The sequence below is a fragment of the Crocuta crocuta genome, unplaced genomic scaffold, assembly GCF_008692635.1.
Source record: "Crocuta crocuta isolate KB4526 unplaced genomic scaffold, BGI_CrCroc_1.0 scaffold3, whole genome shotgun sequence".
Lineage (NCBI taxonomy): Eukaryota > Metazoa > Chordata > Mammalia > Carnivora > Hyaenidae > Crocuta > Crocuta crocuta.
Genome location: NW_027529934.1, coordinates 13,988,362 through 14,002,632, shown reverse-complemented (window position 1 = coordinate 14,002,632; position 14,271 = coordinate 13,988,362). Strand labels below are relative to the sequence as shown.

Here is a 14,271-nt window from a genome sequence, read left to right as displayed (position 1 = left end):
GGTGGACGCACCTGACATTGCGGAGCACAATCTTTCAGTCACGGATTAGCATACATAGCAGGACCCCCTCCCTTTCTAGTAGTAAAACCCCCTGACTTCCCCTCGGAAAAGTAGTCCCCTGCTGCGTATCCCTCTGCCCAGGAAGTAACTCGGCTCAGTGCTTGCTCTGTTGATGCTTTACTCCCGGCTTGTCCATGAATAACCCCACCGGGAGGAAGAAGTGAGCACACCAGCATCTGCTGTCTCTGCCTTCCTCTTCAGCCCTCACTCTCCTCCTCTAAAGAGCTTCTTTTTTTTTTTTTAATGGGGTTGGACTTCCTTTATGTCCTTGCTCCCAGGGGCACCAAGCCACATGATCTGTCATTTGTGGCAGAAAGGACGCAGGAAGAAAAACTTGCTTAGTGATAAGGACACCTACTGAAAAGTAGTTTTAAGTTACTATTCCATTACCTAGATCATGAATGAAACACTGACAGTTTAGGGACACCTGGGTGGCTCAGCTGAAGTGGCCAACTTCAGCTCAGGTCATGATCTCACAGTTCGTGAGTTTGAGCCCTGCTTCGGGCTCTGTGCTGACAGCTCAGAGCCTGGAGCCTGCTTCAGATTCTGTGTCTCCCTCTCTCTGCCCCTCCCTCTCTGTTCTCTCTCTCTCTCTCTCTGTCTCAAAAATAAACATTAAAAATTTTTTAAGAAAAACTGACAGTTTAACTTGGTAGGCAACAAGATAGTCTAGATTTTACTTATTATATTGTTTACTAATAATCCTTTAAACCGCACTTACATAGTGCTCAGTACGTACCAGGTACTTTTCTAAGACTTTGACTCTAATTCTTGCATGTCCCTATGTGGTAGGTACTGTCATAATTCTCAACCTTATTTTATAGTTGAGGGAACTGGAGCACGCGTCAGTGAAATAACCTTGCCCAAGGTTACAAGGTGAACCGTAGAGGCCTTGCGATCCGAGTCCGAGTCCGGTTCCTTGTGAAACTCACACTCCACCGCCACTGGGGGTCAGCACACCCAACTAAAGGAGCAGCAGCTTTCAGAAGAAGTAAGGAAACAGCATGGACTGAGGGCCTTCTCGGTCCAAAAAACACTTATGCAGACATTTCCTAATTTGAGAGATGAATAAACTTTTTAGAGAACAGAATATGCAATATTTAGTTAATGGAGTGACTGATGTGCATCAGGGGCGCTTTTGTCCGTATTTATTCGATTGAAAAAATAACACTAGACTTGGAAGTTAAGAGGATCAGTCCCCAGATTCTTCGTTAACAAAGGACTCTTTCCAGCTACACGCACCTTATCACACAATGAAACCATTATGAGAAGCACTTCAGAGACGAGTGTGTTCTGATGCTCTCTCCCTTAGCAAAAATCAGCCAGAGACAAGCATTTGCTATAAAATTATCTGGTTTAATCGCTATCAACATCAGAACTGCACTGCATTAGAGTACAAAACCTGTATGTACAATTACACATACAAAAAATGTTCTTTGTGAGAAGCAATTTTCAGCAAATCTGACAAACAGCAAGAGTCACTCCTATTTTGGGTTTGAAAAGAGAACTGGAAGCTTCCAAGATGTCCCCCGCCTCCCTCCGGCTCCAGCGACCCTCCGAACATCAATCTGCAAAGGCCTGAGGTAGGAAGGGTGGGGTCAACACTATCAGGCACACATTCTCCTCTCTTATGGAAGGGGTGCATTTTTAGGAAACATTCCCCATCATTTATTATACTGATGTTCCATCCATCTGCATCATTAGGTTCAGCGGTTACCATGACAACATGATGCCTACAGCAATCTAACTTGATAGCCAGATGCCAGAATGTGAAAAAATAGGACCAGCTAAGAAAGTGAGAGAAATATAATTAATCTGAAGCACATAAAAATGTGCACAAAACTAGGACCAAGAGGGAAACTGCTGAAATGTCACTGTGGAGAGAATTATGACAGGAAGCAATAATCAAGTTTCAGTATGAAAGCTTTGCTAACTAGAGGCACGAGTTGGTCCATAACTAAGACTGAGGAACCAGTCAAAGTTAGTTGCGAATATATCGCTCTGAGAGCCTCCCCCAGATCATTTCCTGCCTCAGAGCCCAGTGGGTTCTCACTGATTCCAGCCACGGGGTTCTTAGGCTTGACTTTCCTGAGGATCTGAAGCCGCCATCTTGAATGCTCCCCCATGGGATTCTGCTCACCTCCAGTCTGCTATGCTACCCAGCTACTATCCATCATTCTGAAGCCAGTGTCAAGACACTGGACTGGGCTGTGTCCTAGAAGATCCTTCCTCAGGCCGGGGGAGGTAATAGGCTAGTACAACCCTCTTGGGGGCCCCAGTATGGCAGAGGGGCTGGAGATCAAAGAAGGAGACCAGCTTGGGATGGGTGGTGGTTCTCTTCAGGGCTGGGTTGGATAGCGGCGCTGAGCTAGACGATTAGGTCGGTTCAAGCTAGTAGCCATGGAGAGCTGGAAAAGAATAAACATCCCATGAGATTACAGCCCCAAGCAGGACTCCATCCAGGACAGGCTAGCTGGACTGAGCTATGGTATCCTGAGTCTAGAACACTTGAGCTGTATGTGACTTCCTTTTGTGGTATTCTAATTATTTACTTTTACCCAATATCTCTTAGATATGGCAAAAGAAATTCAATTTTATGAAGAGGGGAGGCCAGCTGGGCACATTAGAGCGATCAGTCTGCCCCAGGTCACTGAAGAGCAGGAAGTTTAGCCTCTCTCAAAGCTTGCAATGATCCCCTCACCCCTAGGATGGAGTGATGGTATTTCCACACCACTGGTACCAACACCAATGTGTCTCTCAAAGTCCCAAGACCTGTGAAAGGTCAAAAGTGGTATTACTAACAATGACATTGATTGGACATTTTCTGTGTGTGGGGCCCTTCATATACATGCTCCCATTTAATCCTCACACCTGCCCTGCAAGGTAGCTACTACCAACCCCACTTTACAAATGCAGAAACTGAGGCTTACAGAGGGTAAGTCATTGCTCAAGAATTCACACACAGCAAGTGGTAAACTAAGATTATAAACCTAGATCTCCTTCATCCAGAATTTGTGCTCCTAGCCCCCCCTCCTTCAGGGCTTCCTTACCTGGGGGACCTGAGATGGGTTGTAGAGAGGAACACCTCCTTTCAAGGAGGGTGGGGGGAGCAGAACAGCAGGATTGTAGCAAAACTCAAAGGAAACACCCTGTGATGGAAAACAATAGAAAATCCTATCAGTCACTATTTCTGATTCCAGAACATCAAGGGCTTCCCTGAGCATCAACTTTGGTCAAGAGATGCAAATGGAAAGGGTTTCTTGATAGAACTCAGGGAATTCAAGCAAACAGATATCACCTACGTGGGCACAGTCAACCCTGGATGTAATGTCATATTCTCTGAGAGGCCTAAAATACTACAAGAGTATATTTTACCACAGGAAATAAAAACATTTTCCTGGCAATTAGCATGAAGTCTGTACTGTGTGGAAGATTCATCAAGAATTTACAGCCCTCATTTAAAAAAAAAGGTGGGGGACACCTGGGTGGCTCAGTTGGTTAACCATCCAACTGCAGCTCTGGTCATGATCTTGTGGTTCATGAGTTCGAGCCCCACGTCGGGCTCTGAGCTGACAGCTCAGAGCCTGGACCCTGCTTCATATTCTGTGTCTTCCTCTCTCTCTCTACCCCTTCTGTACTCATGCTCTGCCTCTCTCTCTCTCTCTCTCTCTCAAAAATAAATGAACATTAAAAAAAAGAATTGTTTACAGCCCTTGCCAAAGACACAAATGAGCTCTGGAACAGGGAAAGAGGCAGTTCTCTAGCCTTCACCTGAGGAAGTTGTTATGGGCTAAATTGTGTCCCCTTGAAACTTCATGTGTTGAAATTCTAACCCTTCTAGTACTTTAGAACATATTTGGAAGTACTGTCCTTTTTTTAAGGTTTATTTTGAGAGAGACAGAGAGAGTCCAAGTGTGGGAGGGACAAAGAGAGAAAATACCAAGCAGGTTCCATGTGTCAGCACAGAGCCCCCATGAGGGGCTCAAACCCACAAAACCGTGAGATCAGGACCTGAGCTGAAATCAAGAGTCAGACACTTAACTGACTGAGATACCCAGGCAGACTCTGAGGTAGTGTCTTTAATGAGGTGATTAAGGTACCCGAAAAACAATCCAGTGAAGACATGGGCAGAAGACATGAATAGACACTTCTCCAAAGAGGACATCCAGATGGCCAACAGACACATGAAACGATGCTCAGCATCCCTCCTCATCAGGGAAATACAAATCAAAACCGCACTGAGATACCACCTCACGCCAGTCAGAGTGGCTAAAATGAGCACATCAGAGGACTCTAGATGCTGGCGAGGATGTGGAGAAACGGGCACCCTCCTACACTGTTGGTGGGAATGTAAACTGGTGCAGCCCCTCTGGAAAACAGTGTGGAGGCTCCTCAAAAAACTAACAATAGAACTCCCCTATGACCCAGCAATAGCACTGCTAGGAATTTACCCAAGGGATACAGAAACACTGAGGCATAGGAGCACAGGTACCCCAATGTTCATAGCAGCACTTGCAACAATACCAAATCATGGAGAGCGCCTAAATCCAACTGACAAATAGATCAAGATGTGGTTTATATATGNGGGAAGGGGGATGATGGGCATGGAGGAGGGCACTTTTGGGATGACTACTGGGTGTTATATGGAAACTAACTTGACAATAAACTATAATTTAAAAAAATAAAAATAAAAAAATAAAAAACATTAAAAATAAATAAATAAAGAGGTGATTAAGGGAGCACCTGGCTGGCTCAGTTGGTAGATCATTCGACTCTTGATCTCAGGGTGTGGGTTCAAGCCCCACAATGGGTGTAGAGATAACCTAAAAATAAAACCTTTAAAGGGGTGCCTGGGTGGCTCAATCAATTAAGTGTCCAACTTCAGCTCAGGTCATGATCTCACCGCTCATGAGTCTGAGCCCTGTATTGGGCTCTGTATTGACAGCTCAGATCCTGGAGCCTGCTTCGGATTCCGTGTCTCCCTCTCTTGCTCTATGCCCTCCCCCACTTGTGCTCTGTCTCCCTCCTTCAAAAATAAATAAATATTTTAAAAAATTTTTAAATAAATATCAGTCAGTTAAGCATCTGACTTTGGCTTAGGTCATAATCTCAGTTCATGGGTTTATGGGTCCTGGAGCCTGCTAAGGATTCTGTGTGTCTCCCTCACTCTCTGCACCTCCCCCACTCATGCTCTGTCTCTGTCTCAAAAACAAATATTTAAAACTTTTTAATAAAACCTTTAAAAAATTAAAATTAAAAAATAGGTGATTAAGGCAAGATGAGGTCACTAGGGTGGGCCCTGGGTCAGTATGACTCGTGTCCTTATAAGAAGAGGAAATTTGGACACAAGCACACACAGAAGAGCGACCGTGTGAAACCCCCGCCTTCTAACAAGCCGACGAAAGAGGTCCCCGGAGAAACCACCCCTGCCCACACCTCGATCTCAGACTTCCAGCCTCCAGAACGCTGAGGTAATAACTGTTGAAGCTGCTCAGTCTGAGACATTGGTTATGGTGGCCCTTGCAAACTAGTACAGAAGCTCTCTTTCTGACTCCCCGGCTCAGGTCCCCCCAGGATGGCGCCTCCAGCCCACCCCGAGTGCACATTCCTCACACAGGTGTCTGGTGGGGCCCCAGGCTCCAGCCCCGAGGCTGCTCACCTCAGGCCCAGACAAGCCTCCACTGCTGGCGCCCTCAGCCGCTCCCCCACTGGATGCTGGTCCTCGCACTTCGCTCTCGCCTAGAAAGCAACGAGTGGGCGCTGTGTCCACTGCTCAGGCCTGAGGAGTCCCCACTCCCAGAAGGCACCCCCAATGGCAAGAAGCACAGAGGGCCCATAGACAGCCCCAAGGACATGCGGTCGGTGGTACCTGTGGCCCCAGTGAAGGTGCTGATGCCTGGCAGAGACTGGGGCTCCGGGAGAGATGTCGGTGAGAGGCTGGGGCCAGCCTGGGGGGCAGAAGATGCTCCGGAGGTCTCCTGCTTAGTGAGAAAGAAAGGCAGCGTTGGTGATGCCGGCGGTTGACAAATTCATGCCGGCGGCTGTGTTCCTGCCGTGCCCACAGCAGCGGCCTCAGCCTGCGACCCGCTGCCAGGGACTCCCCCCAAAACTCCACGCTCTTCGTGCCCCTGCTCTGCTCAAGGATCAAACAACGGCGGGCCCCCTACAGTTAACATTCTTCGTCCTAATGTTAAGACCCTTCATCACCCACCTTTGCCAGTTGCCAGCTCCGGGCCTCAGAGGTTCTGAGGAAACTTCCTCCAAAGGACCCACAGGAGGGGAAGCATCCCACCCTCACGCCCTGACACTCACCTCAGAGTCGGGACTGTCAAATGAATCCTCTCCAGAAGGGGACGCGTTGTTTCTGGGCTTCGAGCGAAACCAGCTGAACCAGCCAAACCCTGGGGTCTGGAAGGGAAAGGGGGAGATTCAGGGCCTGCGCGGCTCCTGCCGGTAGATTCGCCAGCCTCCGTCTGACGGTGGGTTGTCAGAGGCCCAGCCAGAGCCCAGACTCCCAACCTAGCCCCCCCCCCAACTTGGGGGTGGGGGGAATCCAAGGCAACAGAACAAGACTCCCACCTTTGTGTTCTCTTTCACATCTCCGGGATTTTCTCTCTGTGCTGGATTTGGGGAGGGTTTTTTATCTGCCTCATCGGAGGACTCCTCCTCGACCTCCTTGACTGAAACAGTGGAACTCTCAGAAATGTTCCGTGACCTGGGAATCAGCGGCACCTAGAATTAAAGAAGATAAGAACTAATGTTGTCATAGCACTTGACAGGTTACAAAGGCAAATCGCCAGCCCCGCTCGGTGCCTCAGCAGGCTGGCTTCCCGGGTCACACCTGACCGATGAGGACATCGGGCTGGGCTGGGAAAAGTGGTTTGCGGAAGCTCTTGGGACAAGGCCGGAGCCCAACCCCCCTCCTCACAGTGTCCCCAACCGGCTGCGGGTTTGGCTGCCGCGCTGNGGGCTGGGCTGGGAAAAGTGGTTTGCGGAAGCTCTTGGGACAAGGCCGGAGCCCAACCCCCCTCCTCACAGTATCCCCAACCGGCTGCGGGTTTGGCTGCTGCGCTAGCTACCTCCCCACATCAGATTTCCAGAACGAGGCCGAGATCTGGAGCAGAAGATACGGAACGCTACCGCCAGAGATGAAGAGGGCCAGGAAACACCCTGTGGGGACCCGCACACCCAACAGGACAGACACTGTGATAACCACAGGCCAGAACTCATCCTAGAGCTCGTTCCTGACAGACTTGCTCAAGATCAAGTGTGAACAAATGTAGCACAGGGAAGCCATGTGCCCACGAGCCTATTTGTGTGTGTGCGTCATAAAGCATACATAGCACAAAGTTTACCAATTTAACTGTTTCTCAGGGTACAGTTCAGTGGCATTCGTATATTCACAATGTTGTAGAACAACCATCAGTGTCCATTTCCAGGACACCTAATTAACCTCAACAGAAATTCTGTGCCCAGTAAACACTAACTCCCCACTTTCTCCTCCCCCCGAGCCCCTAATAGCCTCCACCCTTTTTGTCCATGAATTTGCCTGTTCTAGGTACTCCATTTAAGTGGAAAAATACAGTATTTGTCCTTTGTATTATATTTACATTTTATACTCCAAAAAGGCAAAATTGGCACAACCTTTGGAAAATGCTTTGGCAAACCTAGAAAAAGCTTCATTTTTTAAAATTCTGAATATAGAATTTACTGTGTAGTAAATACCTAAGCACTTTACACACAGGGATTCATTTAATCCTTACAATTGTCCCATGAGGTGGTTACTATTGTTATCATCCCATTTACATAGGAGAAAATGAAGACACAGACGATTAAGCAACCTAAGGCCACACAGCTAGTAAGTGGCAGAGCAAGGATTCAAACTTAAGCAGTCAGACTCTCCTTCTAAGAATTTCTCCTGACTGAATAATTCAAGAAATAGCTCAAGCTTACACGTCCATCACTAGAATGTCCACTGCTGTGTTTTGTACATGAGGGGAAGGGAAGGCAACTTGCAGTGAGAGAAAAGAGGAAAGAAAGAAAAGGAAGAGAGACACACTTGGAATGTTTAACAACGTGGGAGTGGCGAGTGGAACCTGAGGCTCCTTCCCGTGGCCCACAAAGCCCTGTGCAGTCTGGCCTCTGTCGCTCTGGCCTTGCTTCTGAGCCCCTTGCTCCCCACTGTCTGCACACGGCGACTCCTTTGCTCCATCCTTCACAGACCAAGGCAGTCCCATGCCACTTGCTATTCCCTCTGCCTTGAACGCTCGTTCCCTAGACATTGCCCTGGCTCAGGTCTGGCCCCCATTCTGACCGCTGCTCCAGGACTCCCCAGAGGTGCCCTTCCTGGCCGCCCCATCTCAGGTGAAATCCCTCATGCATACAGTTGGTCATCTGCAGTCATCTCCACTAAACTGAAAGCAGGACTTGTCTGGTACCCTGTGTCTCCCCAACCCCGTGACGGTGCTGCGGACACGGCACGACCTCGGGATTTGGGAACAAACGAACGATGGAGCTTTCATACAGTGGACTTTGCTGTACCCGCATTAAAAATCATTTATGGGGCTCCTGGGTGGCTCGGTTGGTGGAGCATCCAACTCTTGATTTCAGCTCAGGTCATGATCATATGAGCCGTGAGTTCAAGGCCCATGTCAAGCTCTCTGTTGACAGTGCAGAGTCTGCTTGAGATTCTCTCTCCCTCTCTCTCAGTTCCTCCCTCACTCATGCTCCCTCTCTTCTTCTCTCTCTCTCTCAAAATAAAGAAATAAATTTTAAAAACATGGAAAACCTCATTTATAGTATTAAATAACAAATAGGAAATAAAACATCATATACACAGTTTAAAACACATGAGTGATATTTGGTTATTTATATGACACTTTCTCTTTATTTTTTCTTTTATTTTTTATTGTTACAACAATGATGTACTACTTTTTTAGTCAGGAAAAAAAAGTAGAGCATAAAAGTTTTTTAAGTCCTGTTGGCCTGAGACGTTTTTAGATATGACAACTACTTATATGCTCAAATTTATACAATATAACCCTCTGATCAGGCAAAGCTGAAGAACCTCTTAAGTTTGGGACCTGTGATGCCCATTGTTGGGGGAAGGGTGCTTTCATTCGACAGCTGGACAGAATGGCCAATTAGACATGGCCAAGATCTTGCAGCCTAAATAAGGAGAAAAGACACAGCTGGGGCACCTGGGTGGCTCAGTCAGTTGGGCGTCTGACTTCAACTCAGGTCACGATCTCATCATCTGTGGGTCTGAGCCCCATGTCAGGCTCTGTGTTAACAGCTCGGAGCCAGGAGCCTGCTTTGGATTCTGTGTCTCCCTCTCTCTGACCCTGCCCCACTCAGTCTCTGTCTCTCAAAAATGAGTAAACATTAAAAAACTTTTTTTAAAAAAAGAAAAGACACAGGTGCCATGGATCCCTCTTGGGGAAAAAAGCAAGGTAAAAATTACAGTAAAGAAATAAGCATCAGAGTCTCCCATAACAGGATGGGACGTGGGCAGTGTTTGGTGGGACAGTAAAGGGAGGGTGTGAGAGATCTCAGAGGCCACGACTAAACCCAGTCCTGCCCCTCCTCCCCACATGGGCACCTGTTGGTGGGACCAAACAGAAACAAGAACACAGCCCTCCTTCCCACCACTAGGATCTGGTGTAGCAAGAAACAAGGAGAAACAGGGTGCGATGTGGAAGGGAGACGTGGGGCCAGGCAGAAGAAGGAGTGTGCACGTGGCTACGATATCTGGGCAAATGGAAAAAGCCTGACGCATTCACGTAGGCATCCGTGTCTGCTGGGCTTTGCCCTCTCACCTGGGGTTTGGAAACAGCCTTTTGACCATCGGGATGCTGGGAACCTCCTTGAGATACTGTATTCTCTGCTATGGCACAAAACACAAACACAGTGATTTGAACTTGTGCTTTTCCCATCTAGTCTGAAGAAGGAACAGGGATGCTGTCAGCTTTTTTGACATCCCAGCCTACCCGGTCCAAACCAACCAGATCATGTAAATGCAAAGTCCACGGGCACAACTCTCTTGATTCCAGCCACGCCCAGGACATGTTGGTCACCTGACCTCTACCCTGAACGAAGGCTACTCCTCGGAATCCTGGAAACCTGAGCCACATGCAGCTAGAACGCAGGGCTCCTCCCTGACCTTTCCCTCCATTTGAGCTTCCTGTTTTGGACGGGACCTTATCTAAGAAGGTCTACGATCTAATCCTCCTGTTTGGGTGCCAGCATTCGCTTGGTGTGACTCAGCACTGCTCACCACACTAGGCCCCTCTGCCTCCCTTCACCACACTTGGGTGCAGGGGGCATTTTCCTCCTTTCTCCACCCTGCAGCCCCTCCCCTAGGAACTCTGCATCCAAGAGAAGGGCAGCAGTGACCGCTCGAGCTTCACTATGCTTGTCCCGTGGAGAGGCAGACTGCAACAGGAGGGCAGGCCCTCAGAGGCATGCAAAGCCCCAGCCTCGGGGCTACACGTGGTAGGCCTTCAGTCAGGGGCACACCCACCATTCAGGGCTTGATCAGCTCTGACCCCACCTCCCCCCACCTCTGACCCCATCCACCTCCACCATCTGCTTCCTCCCCTTCGAAACTCCTCAGCCCAGGCTTCCAGCCTAGCCAGCAGGTCTTACCAGAAGGTGGATGTATCTGCTGGGTGTCTTCCCCGGCTCCTCCTCCAGGAGTCCCTGTCACGGCCGTACAGCCACCAGTCCCTGGCAGGTAGACCTCAGGAACCGAGTAAAGAGGCACGGAGACCCCCATCTGCCCCACACCCCCTCCTGCTGGACAGGAACTGGGCTGGTGGGGAATGGGCTGCTGTGAGCTGGGCTGGCCTGGGCCCATCTGCTCCGGTGTTGGCCACAAGGCTGAGCGGTCCCCAAGGGCTTCTGAGTGGCTCTGGTGTCCCAAAAGATCATGGTAGAAAGAGTTTTCTAAGGACATAGGGCAAAAAAGAAGGACTGAGACCTGCATTGTGGCATTAGCAGGACCCATCACACCAGGGTCAGTCCTGCCCATGTCCTCTTTGGAAAGCAGTCACAAGGACAGGCCGCTTGATGTGGCTGCCATTAATGTGATGACAAATACAACACAGCAGTGACTGTAACACCTGTCACTCACTGCTTGTGACTTAGAGTTTACAAAATTATTTCGCTCACTGCCTTGTATGATCTCTGAGCCTGAACCAGTACATCAGGTGGATAGAAATCACTGCCTCATTTCACTCCACACTTTTTTATTTGGGGGTAAACTTTCTCCTTCAAGGATTTCCTAATGGACTTGGGTGTTTGAAACTTAGAAAGTTCCCATTAAAACCCAAATCAGGGGCACCTGGGGAGCTCAATCGGTTAAGCGTCTGACTTCGGCTCAGGTCATGATCTCACAGTTCGTGGGCTCGAGCCCCGCATCAGACTCTGTGCTGACAGCTCAGAGCCTGGAGCCTGCTTCGGACTCTGTGTCTCTGTCTCTCTCTGCCCCTCCCCCCACTCACACTCTGTCTCTCTCTCAAAAATAAAATAATATTTAATAATTAAAAAAAAAGACACATCAGACCACAGAAATGACAGAGAACATCAGCCCTGGAAGTGAATGTGGGGGGTTCCTTCTGGCTCTCCTACTTTGCTAATGAGACGGCCTGTGGTATGGACACATGCAATGACTTGCCCACGGTCACAGGGCCAGCGGGGCTGCTGTCCCACATGCTCAACTGGGTGACAATGGACAGAGCTGCTTCCCAGCAGAAAAGCCCCGGCATGGTTCCCCTCCAGGCCTCCACCACAACACAGCAGCAAAGCCGAGAAACAGAAAGCAGGGCCCGCCTTCCTCACCTTCCCCCAGCTCATCCCAGAAGGAGGTGCCAGCGGGTGGGAAACGGCTGCAAATGAAGAGATGACACCCTGTCCTGACCCCACCCCAGGCAGAGGACAGTGGTCACTGGAGGAAAAGACCCAGCACTAATGGGGTAATAATGTCCGCCCGACCCAGCACTCAGGGGCATCCCGAGGGCAAAGGAGGGATGTGCTGGTGACACTTTGAAATGTCTGTCACATGTCTGTAGCAACTGTTAGCTCAAAAATCAAAACTGATATCTCAAAAAAATCTTCCTATGTCTCCAACACCTGCATGAAATACAGATGACCCACCATGTCGGGCCCGAGAAGCACATCAGCTGGGGAGAAGGTACGAAGGCAGGTGAAACAAGGACATCACAATACAACACAGTGAGTATTAAAACCTGAATGTGAAGCAGAAAGTAAACATGCGGGCACTTGGAGGTGTCGGGGTGGCTGTGGCCGCACGGAGCTGTGGGGACGAGGTGCCTGGGATGATGGGTCGGATTTGTACAAGCAAGGAAGTGCCCCCAGGAAGGGCCAGGTGAGTGTTTCCTAAGTTCTGTTGTCTCTGCGATCAAGCCTGAGAGGCAGCCACGGGCACACTCAGGTCACCTGCCTGGGTACCTGTTCCTCCGGCTCCTGAGGCGTCTGGGTGAGCAGAGCGAAGGTCCCCAGTGTCTCCTGCTGCCTTCTGCTATTAAACACAAAGTAAAATCTTTTTAAGCCACACAAAGAAAAGCAAGAACAGGGAACAATGGTTTAAATTTAAGTCAAAGGGTGCCTGGGTGGCTCAGTTTGCTAAGCTTCCGACTTTGGCTCAGGTCATGCTCTTGCTGCTTGTGGGTTTGAGTCCTGCACTGAGCTCTGTGCTGACAACTCAGAGCCTGGAGCCTGCTTCAGATTCTCTCTCTCTCTCTCTCTCTCTTTCTCTCAAAAATAAAGAAACATTTTTTAAAAATTTTAAATAAAAATTAAGTCAAAAAGAAACTTCAGAGGGTATGGGAACCTGGACTGGCTGCTGAGGGCTGGTGGGAGGCCTCAGCCCTGCTTCTCTCCTGGGTGTGCTCACAGCAGCCAGGGACCAGCATCTCCCATCGGCAAAGGGAAGGGCCCCAGGGCCCCGTGTGTGCAGCACACAGGAGTCAGGGCCGTGTGCGCCTTGAAAAATCCACCCTCTCCTGTCGTTAGAGAGAGTGGAAGAAAGAAAATGGAGGCAGCCCTGTTCCAATTACTGGTACAATTACTACCAGCCGCTTTTGCAGTTGTCAGGACAAAAAGGAAAGGCCCGGAAATCTTTTAAGCAATTGCCCTACATTACATGAAAGTGACACGGGCCCACTGTGATCCGTTCCTAACAGAGAGATGAAAGCTTTCATGCTCATAAATGTATCTTCTCGGACCACAGACAAGGGTGATCGGCAAGAGGGCCCCAGGGCCTCACAGGCAAACCCAGGAAACCATCTCCGCCCGAGAGGGAGGCAACAGCTGGGAGGCTCAGTGCCACCCCTTTCTGGGTTCGCATCTCGCGAATGATGGGGGACTTCACGGCCCTCCGTGGGGTCAGGGACTTGCCGAGGTCAGTGCTCTGTTCCAGGGGAACGAAGAGAGAAACAGAGGCCTCAGCCCCTGGCCCGGCTCCAACCCCACTCACCGCCAGCCCCTCGCATCTCCTCCGAAGGTGCACCAGCCAGTCTGGCTCCGCGTCCCTGTCTCCGCGTCCCTCTACAACCAAGGGATCTGACAGCTTCAGTTTCTCCGCAAGCTGCTCCAGGTTCCCCACAGGGTCAGGGGCGAAGGTGACAGAGGGGAAAGGATACGGAGACGATGGGGCAAGAGGCAATGGGGGAACAGAAGAAAGACAGTCTTAACTCCCTTGCAAATTGGATTACAAAGAATCATTGAGAGGTAGCAAATTCAGCAGATACCTTCCTGAGATTGCAACGTAAATAAACAATTAACCCATCTTGGTGTTAGATATTCAGTAAAATACAAGAAGGAACTGTTACCCAGCTTTAAGTCTCTGCAGAGCTGTCTGCTCTAAGCAGTGCTTCTCACACTTCGGTGCCCCTAGGCATCACCTGGACAGTTGCTAAAATGCTAATTCCGATCCCCGGAATTCCAGCATTGGGGCCGGTGAGGGGGGCGCACGAGCAGCGCCTCCATTCTGGGTCCCTGAGCTCCCTACATTTCGGGGGCAGGGGCGCCAGCATCACAGATTTTATTGGCTCCAGAATCCAAGTTGGGCCTTGTCTAAAGCAAAGCAAGAACTGACAACAGGCTGTCACTCTCCAGCTAATGGATTTTTCTTCAGTTAACTGGAACAACTATTTACCCGATCATTTTCCTCCAGTGGAACTACACGTT

General features: G+C 49.5%; 1 protein-coding gene across 1 annotated transcript in view; it reads right to left on the bottom strand.

Moving 5' to 3' along the window:
* Nucleotides 1–1,416: 1,416 nt before the first annotated feature.
* SEC16B (SEC16 homolog B, endoplasmic reticulum export factor) overlaps nucleotides 1,417–14,271 on the bottom strand; it is a 38,647-nt gene continuing 25,792 nt past the window's right edge. The window contains exons 15-24 of the mRNA XM_077763091.1: nucleotides 13,559–13,669; nucleotides 12,532–12,601; nucleotides 10,708–11,007; nucleotides 9,879–9,946; nucleotides 6,640–6,792; nucleotides 6,373–6,468; nucleotides 5,930–6,041; nucleotides 5,720–5,799; nucleotides 3,111–3,209; nucleotides 1,417–2,468 (exon numbers count right to left, since the gene is read on the bottom strand). Coding sequence (XP_077619217.1) covers nucleotides 2,400–2,468; nucleotides 3,111–3,209; nucleotides 5,720–5,799; nucleotides 5,930–6,041; nucleotides 6,373–6,468; nucleotides 6,640–6,792; nucleotides 9,879–9,946; nucleotides 10,708–11,007; nucleotides 12,532–12,601; nucleotides 13,559–13,669 — 1,158 coding nt within the window. The 3' untranslated portion in view covers nucleotides 1,417–2,399. The remainder of the gene's footprint in view (nucleotides 2,469–3,110; nucleotides 3,210–5,719; nucleotides 5,800–5,929; nucleotides 6,042–6,372; nucleotides 6,469–6,639; nucleotides 6,793–9,878; nucleotides 9,947–10,707; nucleotides 11,008–12,531; nucleotides 12,602–13,558; nucleotides 13,670–14,271) is intronic.